General features: G+C 56.1%; 1 protein-coding gene across 1 annotated transcript in view; it reads left to right on the forward strand.

The window, feature by feature from the left end:
- PDE8A (phosphodiesterase 8A) overlaps positions 1–10,561 on the forward strand; it is a 168,180-nt gene that overhangs the window by 120,353 nt on the left and 37,266 nt on the right. Inside the window, exons 9-11 of the mRNA XM_077774262.1 lie at positions 3,447–3,535; positions 5,375–5,426; positions 5,527–5,569. Coding sequence (XP_077630388.1) covers positions 3,447–3,535; positions 5,375–5,426; positions 5,527–5,569 — 184 coding nt within the window. The remainder of the gene's footprint in view (positions 1–3,446; positions 3,536–5,374; positions 5,427–5,526; positions 5,570–10,561) is intronic.

The raw sequence follows: 10,561 nt of genomic DNA on the forward strand, positions 1-10,561 counted from the left end.
CTGTTGTGAGCAGAGAATATGAAAGATTATCATATTATGCCACCAGTACTGTTTTATTTCTGAAAGGAACATGGGTATCTATTTTGTGTGTCGCGGAGTTCCTGGGGACAACCATCTGCCCTTTGTCAGTAACCTGCCGGCTCCCCAGGCCTGCGCTGTGACAGGACAGGCCGCTTAGCCGGGCAGGTTTCTGATGTGAAAAAGTACATGGCCTTTCTGATCGGGTCTCCCGGGGAAGGAGAAGGGCTTGCCGAGGGGTCGGCCTGCCCTGGGTTCTGTGGGGAGAGCTCAGGTGTGTCCTGGGAACCAGAATGGGGACTTAGGAAGTAGTTAGGTGACAGTGATGGGGGCTTTGGAGGGTCACATTCCAGCTGTGCCCCTTGGGGATAGAGAAGAAATTCTGAAGATGTGCAAACAGGGAGTATTGCAGACGCTCCCCTCCACCCGCTGTTCTCAGCCAGCGGCCACTCTCTGGGAGAACATTGCTCTTAGGTGACCTTGATTTTCAGCCTGCACGCTCAGGCTTGCTTGCCTCCCTGTCTGTCTCCTTCCCGAGTCCCTCCTCTTCCTCGTCTCCGGGACTCGCCAAGCAGGCTCTGGAACCTGTGGCCTCCTCTTCACAGGTACCGAAGGCTTACAAGTGCTCTTCTTTAGACATTGTGGATTTTCTTCCCTCCGAAATTGTGTCCCTTGGCGCTGAGCAAATGCCGGCCGCTCAGGGGCCTGCCTGTAATAATGATGTATGGCTGCGGAGCCCTCCCACTAGCTTTTCAGAGCTTTGAGCTCCGCTTCCTCTGCTTTCTTCCATCACCGGCTCCCTCTTCTCTGGCTCTTCTTGCACGTTTCCTCCACATTCACCATCGTGTTTCATCCCCGCTGTTCTCAGAAAGCAGCCTGTTTGGTGAGGCCCCTTTGCTACCCTACACGGATGTCCCACACCCCCCGCTTTTAGCCCCGGCCTCTCCTCCAGGGTCTCGCGCAGCGCCCCGCCATCATCTTGACATCACCTTGTCTGACAGCGACTTCCTCTCATCCCCTCCAGCCTCTGCTGTCTCTGCCTGTTGGCCGTCCTCACACTTGCCTGGACGCCCATCCCTGGAGAACTTTCGGCTCCTCCCTACCCTCCAGGGTCAAATCCATCACTCAGCCATGATGCTGTTAAACCCCTGCCTGGGAGAGTCCCCTGCCTGGGCCTGACCTGGTGCAGGGCTTTCTTGCCAGTCCTGGTTTGTGGTGGCTGAATCCAGTCAGGTCTCCCCCGTGACCTGCACTTCCAGTTGGCACACCCCCACTCCGAGTGATCCGAGTGATTCGTCGGATCACGTCGCTCGGCCGGTGTAGAGGTCACATCCCTTGGCCTGTCTGCGAGCATTCTCCAGTCTGACCTCAGCCTGCCTTTTCCATTCGGGGAACAGAAGCTCCAGTGTCCCCGGACTGTTGACCTTGTGCAGACCCTGGGGACAGGACAGCCGGATGACAGAGATGTCATTCTTAGACCCTGGGCACCAACAAGGGGCCTTCGCGATGGTCAGAGACGCCAGCTCGGTGCTGAGCTTGCCCCCAAACAGCAAGGTGTGGGCCCCAGTGCAGTTCTGAGGGGGCTCAGCCCGAGGACAGAGGCCAGTGCAAAGCCACCTGGGCCGGAAACAGGCCACAAACAGGTTGTGGTGTTAGGACCCCGTGCTTTCCCAGATGTGGTCTCTGTAACCGCATTCTGAGATCTAGAACTAAAACTTAGGTATTTATGATGAACATTTATGATAAGAAATACAATCTGTGCTAGTAACTATTGTTTGTTTCTGTTGGTAACTGAAAAACTTACATGTGAAACTGTTCTCCAAGCAGAGCCTCTGGCTAAACTGGCCTGTTCCGAAGCCAGTCTGTTCGCTCCCGCCGAGCCGGCTTCTTACACCTCTGCTTCGTGCCCACGTCCCTTCAGACAGGATTGGAGGAGAAAATCCTGCAGATATATTTTAAAGTGCTAATTGATTGATGGATTGAATTGGTCTTCCATTTTTCTCCCTCTCTCTCTCTTTTATATGACAGCTCTATTGAGAGAATTATTCTCTATTGAGAATAATTGAGAATCCACACGCCATGTGATTTACCCACTTAAAGTCTACAATTCTCTGGTGTTTGGTCTGTTCACAGAGTTTTGCACACATCACCACAACCAGTTTCCCCTGTTTCTCTTGATTGAGAGCTTCAGAAGTAAGTCTTGGACCCGTCTGCTGAAGCCCCCTTGGGGGGTATGTGGGCGGTGGGTATGGAGGGCACATTGAACCTTCCTGCCCAGGGACCCCTGTTTAGTCCTTGCCTGTTCCGGGCACAGGCCAGTCTCCCCTCAGAACCGTAGCGACGAAGAGCTTCCCCTCCCTTCTGCTCTGGGCCGCGTAAGCCCGGAGCTGAGCTCCCAGGCATTCACTTCAGTCCTGCCGTGGCGCCCAGTGTTCTCAGAAGCCCGTTGGGAAACGTCGGTAACCATCTGTCACTTCTGTCAGAACATCTGGGTGTCTGCCGTCTGCTTTCTCAGGGGAGCCTGAAGATGAGGTTTTCTGTTGGCATTGGCACGCAGGTTGCCATGCTGTATGCATGGAAGACTCCAGAATTGACCCTGTGTGAGGGTCTGGCCAGGAGATTGGAGCCAGGCCACCAAGGCTTCCCTCCTGGGTCAGCCCCGGGTCCTGGGGGATCTAGAAGGGCAGGGAGGCTATGGAGCAGCCTAGGAGCTCAGTGTCCCACAGTGGGTTTTAGGGATATTTAGAGCTTGGGGACCTTGGTGACTCTCAGAGGGATTCAGAACCTTTCGGGTGGGGACAGAACCCCACTCCCTCCCTGGCCTACCCTCACCACCTCAGGGGTACGGGAGCCACACGCAGCCCCTGTTGTCTCACTGTGGTCACGGCGCCTGCCCACCTGCTGTCCCAGGCTGCGGTTTTGTTCTAAAAAGGTCCCTATATGTTCTGTCTGCTCACAAGAGCCCGGCTAGAGGTACTGCAGCCCCGCCGACGTGTTCTTCCTGAGCCCGGACCGGGCTGTACCTGCCGCAGCCCGCAGCCCTCACGCAGCCCCGCCGCTCCTGAGGGTCTCCCCTCCCCAGTGCAGGGGCGCAGGCTGCACCGCCCTCCCCTGCGCACAGGTGGGAGCAAGGATAGGACCCGTGTGCGGAAGGGAGCCGCGCTCTTCACTCGGGCCCGGGGCCTCTTGCCGGCAGCCAGCCCCTGGCCTGTCACCACTCAGGCCGCGGGGGCTGCCGTTTGTCAGCAGCCCCGGAGGACACAGACTTGGGGAGATGGGCAGGTTACCCAAAATCACGTTTGGGGTTGGGATCATTTCTTTATCCTAATCGCTTTAGCCATGGTACATGAATCCAGACGTGAGCAGAAGATATTCTTGGGTTTGTGCTCGCAACACACGGTGTAATGATGCTTACGTTCCATTTTTAGGAGTGGCAAGGAATTTACCATGCCAAAAAGAAAAACGGAGACAGTGTCCAACAGAACGTGAAGATAATACCTGTCATCGGACAGGGAGGGTGAGTGGAAACTGCATACTTTGGTCGGCACGCTCTGGTTGGCTTTACTGCAGAATTTGCTCTGAATACTGACGGAAGTTAGGAACCGCAGGCAGAAATTTAAAAGACTTATAACAAAGTCGGATGTCATCCAAGAATGACATTCTTCCAGACCATTCCTTGTGGCTACAGCCTGGCCCTCCCACTTGCGACCTGGAGCCACCAAGTTCCAGACGGTCTTGCTTCAGCTGCACAGACACAAAAGAGACTGATGTATTTAAATGAGAGTGTCACTTTATTAAGCTGTGTGTGAGGAACACTAACTCCTGGGCTCCCTGGATTTAGAAGATTTTTACCTAATTTGATAGCCTGTGTATTATTTCTGCATAGGCCTGTCAAAGAGATAAAAGTGTTTAAAACACTACCCTTTATAGCAATTCTCATAGAAAACAGAGGTGCCTGCAGATTCCAGAGGGTCGTCTAGCAGGAGCCCTGTGGTGTGTCTTAGTCCATCTTAAATCAGAAGAACGCTGGGAAATGATGAATGTGAATTACAGGACACCCAGCAATAAAATGTGCAACCGTTAGAAATGACGAGCGTAGAAAATTAAACAGTCAGGGAAAATGCTTAAGATAAATGCAAAAATGAAAATGTAAAATCATACCCACTGTGTGATTTCCATCCTGAACATAGAAGAAGGGAAGAAAAGAGCAGGAAGAGCCATGGCAGTGGGGGTCCCACCAGCTGCTCTGTTCCTCGAGCCCGGCACCTTCCCCTCCCCCGCTGCCCCGGGCAGGCTCTCCGCGCCTGGGAGATGTCAGTTCATTGCATCCTAAGCACACACTGTGGCATCAGCACTCAGTCATCCTCATTTTACAGATGAGGAAACTTGAGGCCTGAGAGACGAGGTTTCTGGCCCAGGGTCCGGCCGCTGCGCTGTCCGCACGGCTCACACGCTTGGTCACCAGGCTTGGCTGCCGGTTGGCGGTCGCCTCAGGGAGGCAGGGCTGTGTGGGCTCTGCTCTGATTCTTTGCCTTTTTGTGTCCTTTCCAAAGTTTTTGCAGTAATTATATAGGGATTTAATTCTCCAGGGGAAAAGTGGAAAAATGGAAGGCCCAGTAAATAAGTGAGGAGTCAAGTTTGCGACTTCCGGGATGAGCCCTGGGTGCTTTGTCTCCAGTGCCTCCCGCCCCACGCTCTGAGCTGTGTGTGGCCTTGGCCCCCAGCGTGGCCTCCGGCGCCGCCCTGAATGACCATGAGCACACAGTGAGCACGCTGTGTGTTAGAACCTGAGAAAGAACATCAATACAGAGGCCTATGAACATGAAAACATGCTAAGGACTTCAAGGCTTTTGGTTGGTTAAGAGTCCATTTTTTTTTTTAATATTTTTATTTATTTCTAGGAGAGAGAGACAGAGTGAGCAGGGGAGGGTCAGAGAGAGAGGAAGTCACAGACTCCGAAACAGGCTCCAGGCTCTGAGCTGGCAGTCAGCACAGAGCCCGACGCGGGGCTCAAACCCACGAACCGCGAGATCATGACCCAAGCGAAAGTCGGACGCTTAACCGACTAAGCCACCCAGGTGCCCCAAGAGTCCATTTTTTAAAACACGGGTGTTTTTATTCTGTGTTGTGATGACTTGAAAGAATCGTGCTATTTTTACTGAAGAGTCCTAGCTTCTTGTCTACAGACACCAGAGGGTGTCCGTAGACTCTGGTGTGCCTTTGGTGGCCTTGGCCACAAATAATAGAAGCGCTCTCCTCCAAACATTTTGTGTCTTTCACGATGAAAATCAATTAGCTACGTCTCCGTCAGATTAGAGAGCCAGGAGAGAAATAACACATTGTTTTCTACTTACAGAAAAATTAGACACTATGTGTCCATTATCAGAGTGTGCAGTGGCAACAATAAGGTACGTAAGGGGGGCCCTGGGCCGCCAGGTGTACCCCACCGAGATGACCCTGCTTGTACGAGTAGCAATCGGAACTAACGGCTTTTACATTCATTTCCAGGCTGAGAAACGAAGTGAAAGTGTTCAGTCTGACCCTCACACAGGTACGCTGCTCCGTGTTCCCTGCTAGGGGCCTTCAAACTTTTGAAACAAAGGGAAACAGACCCCTGCTCTGTCTGGCGCCTTGTGCGCAGGTGGGACTGCTTTCCTAGCGCCATGACCGTGATTCTCTCCCTGACTCCCTGGCCGGGGTGACTAGTCCAGGGGCCCGAGCACTTGTGGGGGTTCTGATGGGCATCAAGGGTGGGGAGAGAACTGCTCACCTCTAGTGCATGAAGTCGCACGAAGACGTGTTGAGGAAATTGTGGTTTGTTGGCCTCATCTGTGCTCCAGGAGGCAACAGCACCGGGTGTCAGGCTTCAGCACTGAGCCGGGACATCTTCATCTGACAGTCGTCCCCTGCAGCCTGTGAGCAGGGAGCTGGACCCCATCACACTCGGCTCACCCCGTATCTGTTCCCTGTCGCGCCTCGGACCCCACCGTCGCAGGCCCACATCTGTGTTAGCGCAGGGGTTTCTCCCTGGCTGGAATCGCCTGTTTGCTCGCAGCACGTGCTGTGGCCCAGCCCGCTCCCTGCTCTGGCCACCCCGGGCAAGAGGCTGGGCTGTGCCGGCCACAGGGGACCTGCCGTGCCAGGCGGTGGTCCAGTCGCCCAGCCAGCCCGTAGGAGCCTCCAGGGAGAAGACTCTTTGTTTCCCTTCAGTGCCAGAACATTCATTCATTCATTCATATTCATTCATTCTAGGTGTTTTTCTGTGCCCACAGCCCTGTGCTAAGTGCTTGAATTAGTGTATGTAATTAAAACCTTGCAGTNCCCTTTTTGCAGGCAGGGAACCTGGAGTGCTAAATGACCTGCCCAAGGGTCACCCACGTAGGACGCAGCAGAGCCTGCCTGGGGTCCAGAGGGCTGCACCATGCACTTGGAGCAGTCAGGGCTTCCCCCCGAGAGGGAGAGGGGCCAGTTGATAGCCAGGGCACACAGCAGCGAGAGAAGTGATCGGTGGTGGGTGGGAAAGGATCAGCGGCGCCATGGTGGCCTGGAGGAGGAGGGGAAAGTTCCAGACAGGGAGAGGTGGACCTGAAGAAGAGGGGTGTGGAAAGAAAAGCATTCCAGAAATAAAAATAGTCATAGAGGAGGGAAAGGTCAGAACATGTTCAAAGAAAAACAGGACTGAGTTTTGTCCGGTCAGTGTGGAAAGGGCAGTTGGGATCACAACGGATCCCTGGATGCCAGGTAGGAGGTGCCAGTTTGGTCCGTAGGTAGCGGGCATCTGGGGACTTTGAAGCAGGGCAGTAGCGTGACCGTTTCTGTAGCAGCCGGAGCCCTTGTCCCTGAGTCCTTCAGGGAGGTCGGGGCTAGAGCTGTGAACGCGCTGGCCAGCGAGGCATTCACAAGGGACCCGCAGGGATGAGGGAGGGGAGTACGGAGCCCGAGGTGGAGAGAGATCTTGGCTCTTGCACCCAAGAGCGTGCTTATGCCCTGTAGACATGCGGGGTCAGGAGGGCAGGGGGGGCTGGAGGGTCGAGGTGGAGCCAGCAGGTGCAGGCCCTCCGGGAATTTGACCCTGATGCTGCAAGGTCATGGGGCGCCTCTACTTGGATATTATTTTCTTTCAGACGAGCCCTGTGAAGTAGGCCTGGCTGTTGCCAACACCCCTTTGTCACAGAGAGAGAAACGGAAGCTCCGAGGGTTAAACGCCACCTCGGTGTCAGCCGCCGGGCAGCAGCAGGGCAGGACTGGCAGGGGCATCTGTGACCCAGTCCTAGGTGTCGGGCAAGGGAAGGGCCACCCAGGCTGCGTCTGTGCCGGGCCATTCTGTCTCGGGTTTGGAGTCCCCCCCATCTCCCCCCGCCCCCCAGCCTCGTAACCACCCTTATGTCCGTGAGACTCTGCCGACCACGGTCTTGCCCTGGGAAGGCAGTAAGCGGCCCTCAGGCCCCTTGGTTACACACAGCGCGGTCACTTCTGAAGCAGGAAGGGAGTTTAGTGGAAGGAAATAGGGTGGCTCACAGATTGGACAGAAAAGCTTAAGAACTGATCTGAGAAGCAGCACAGGAAGCTGGGCGACCGTCCCCACCGTCGAGGCCGTGCCCTCAGAGCAGTGTGCTGCTGTCACTGAGGCTCTGTTGACGTCCTGGCCCGATCCCGCCGTCACCATGGGCACGGTGGCTTCCTCACAGCCTTGCTTCCTGGCCACACTCGCGGGCATTCATTTCCAGCCGGAAGCCCTCGCTTGGCTGGGCCCGGCTCACCACTCCCCTGCTGCCGACACAGAACGGAGGAGGGGAGTCCTTGCCTTCCCAGGAAGGGGGATCGGCTTCTGGGTATCCAGAAAAGTGATAAATTCCCAGCACATGTCCCCTTTTCCTGATCGCTGTGTGGTTTTCACATGATACCCTTTGTCACCAAAGATGCCGTGTCATCTGTCCAGTCTGCAAACCTTGAGTTGGTGGGGATTCAGCCCCAAGCCTGGCTCCCGGCACGGAAATGAACATGGAGTCCACTGCCGGGTGGAAGGGAGCAGTAATCTGAACAGACTATACTCTGTAGTGCCACAGTGGGGAGAAGGGGGGTCACGTGCCCGTGGTGGTGACATGAGGGTTGAGCTGGTCTCTGGGGAGAGTGTGGGGGCAGCCCGAGGACAGGAAGAACATTCCTGCGGGGGACGAGCAGTGCTCACAGAGCCATCGAGACAGGCGATGTCAGGCCAGGCCAGCTTGGGTTTCCTCCTGCAAGCAGAGGGCGGCCAGGGAGTCTCTTTAAATTGGCAAATGAGAGGGACCCCTTCCGGGAAAGATAGCCATGGTGACGGTCTGGAGAAAAGACTCCAGGCAGAGTCTTTTCTCCAGGCAGAGTCTGGACTCAAGAGACACTTGGTGTAATCAGTAGGACGTGGGAGCCAGCACAGTGCGAGGGATACAGGGGAAATACTCGAGAACATCACCAAGATTTCTAGCTTGGCCACTGGATGACACGGATGAAAATAGTGCAGAAGAAGGAGCAGGTTTGTGCGGGGAGAGGACAGCAAGCTTACGTTTGAACTTGGTCCGTCTAAGGTGCCTGGCGTGGCCCGGTGGAGATGTCTGGCGGCGTCTGGAGAGGCCAGGCAGCGTCTCAGGCCTGGGCAGCTCTCCGGACGAGAGGAGGTGGGGCAGGAAGACTGAGTGCCGAGGGTGGGGGCAGCAGTAGCAGACACGGAAGGCGTGTGTAGGGAAGCAGGATGCAGAAGTCCTTCGCGTAGCCAGCGTTCGTGCACAGCGCCCGCGCGCCAGCGTGCGTCTCTGCTCATGAGAGACCTGCGCTCTGTTTCTTGGGTAGGGGCCTGGGGAGCTCAGAGGATGACAGGACGGGCAGGAACGGGCTCACCAGGAACGGATCAGGCTCCAGGCCGGGCAGTGAGGACTGGGGGCTTCAGCACACTTTACAGGTACTGTCCCGTGCCCGGGCTCGGGGCCGTCGGCACAGGCCTCAGAGGCCCTGCGAGGACCTGGAGTGCTCCCCTGCTTCTGGAGAAAGCGAGCTTTCTCAGCTGGAGGAGGCAGAGACGCCAGGGAGAAGGAGGGCTGACAGGCAGCTTGCTGACCTGGCTTTTGGGAGGTTGGTGGCCCCAGGACACAGCAGGCAGTCCACAAATGCGTCAGCTGTTGAGAATGTCCAAGAAAGTTCTCTGAAAGTCTGCTGCATTCCCAGCAGTGACTTGTAATAAGTCATGCAAGACAACCAGTTTTTAGTGTCCCCATAACCAGAATGGAGCTCATGGGGCACCTGGGTGGCTCAAGCGGTTAAGCGTCCGACTTTGGCTCAGGTCATGATCTCATAGCTTGTGAGTTTGAGCCCCGCATCAGGCTCTGTGCTGACAGCTCAGAGCCCGGAGTCTGCTTCAGATTCTGTGTCTCCCTCTCTCTGCCCCTCCCCCACTCGCACGCATGCACGCGCGCTCTCGCTCTCTCTCTCGCTCTCTCTCTCAAACATAGATGAACATAAAAAATTTTTGAGGGGGTTTGCCTGGGTAGCTCAGTTGGTTTTAAGCTGCCAACTTTGGCTTAGGTCATGAGCTTGCAGTTCATGGGTTCGAGCCCCGCATTGGACTCTGCTGACAGCTCAGAGTCTGGAGCTGCTTCGGATTCTGTGTCTCCCTCTCTCTCTCTGTCCTTCCCCTGCTCACACTGTGTCTTTCTCTCAAAAAATGAACAAATTGTTCAAAAAAAATTGTTTTTTAATGGCGCTGCCGCTGAGCATAGCGTTAACTCAGCAGTGGAGGCAGCAGCTGTTTGTAGGTGCGGAACGGTTCCTACCCTCGCTGCTTCTCCAGGGTTCCCTAGGTTTACCCAGCACAGCAAGGAAATGTTGCTCATTTTTCTGTACTAAAAAGATGGGGCAGTGTGGGTGGATTGCCCCCGAGGGAACAGGACACTGAGAGCGCAGAGTGGAAGTCGCAGGCGGTGCGGGGTCCGAGCCCTGGGCGGCGGAGGCCGGTGCAGCCTTCTGTCCGTGAACCGGCCGGGTGCCTCGAGGGCTCCTGTGTGCTGTGCGCTCGCTGGGGTGCGCGCCTGGCTCGAGCTCCGTCGGGCCTGCGGTCTGCCTGAGGTGTGAACCCCACAGTCCCCCCACAGTGGTCCCCGAGCGTGCTTCTGAGAGCCGGTGGCCGGAGCGGCATCCCGGCAGGGACAGGCTGTTCGAGATTGGGCTCGGCCGGGAAGTGGGAACATCGAGTATTTACACGGCGATCAGGTGGCCTTAGAAGGTTCGGGGGGACGGAGAGCCTGCATTCATTCTCCTCCCGCTTTTGCTGCAGCACCGTCCTTGGCGCACACGCCGCTTTCGCTTCCGGGCAGGCGCACCTGCTCTGTCTGCACAGGCGGCTCCCCCTCCTGGAGATGCCCCCTCTTCGCGGCTGCATCTGCTAAACGTCCCTCGTCCGCTCTTGCCCCTCTCCTGGGGGAGACCTGCTGTGTTTGTCTTCATGTCCCCAGTGCCTGGCGGAGGGCCCAGCGCACGGGAGGCGCCCAGGGAGTGTCTGTCGAGTGGCTACGGG

The sequence above is a fragment of the Crocuta crocuta genome, unplaced genomic scaffold (assembly GCF_008692635.1).
Source record: "Crocuta crocuta isolate KB4526 unplaced genomic scaffold, BGI_CrCroc_1.0 scaffold7, whole genome shotgun sequence".
NCBI lineage: Eukaryota > Metazoa > Chordata > Mammalia > Carnivora > Hyaenidae > Crocuta > Crocuta crocuta.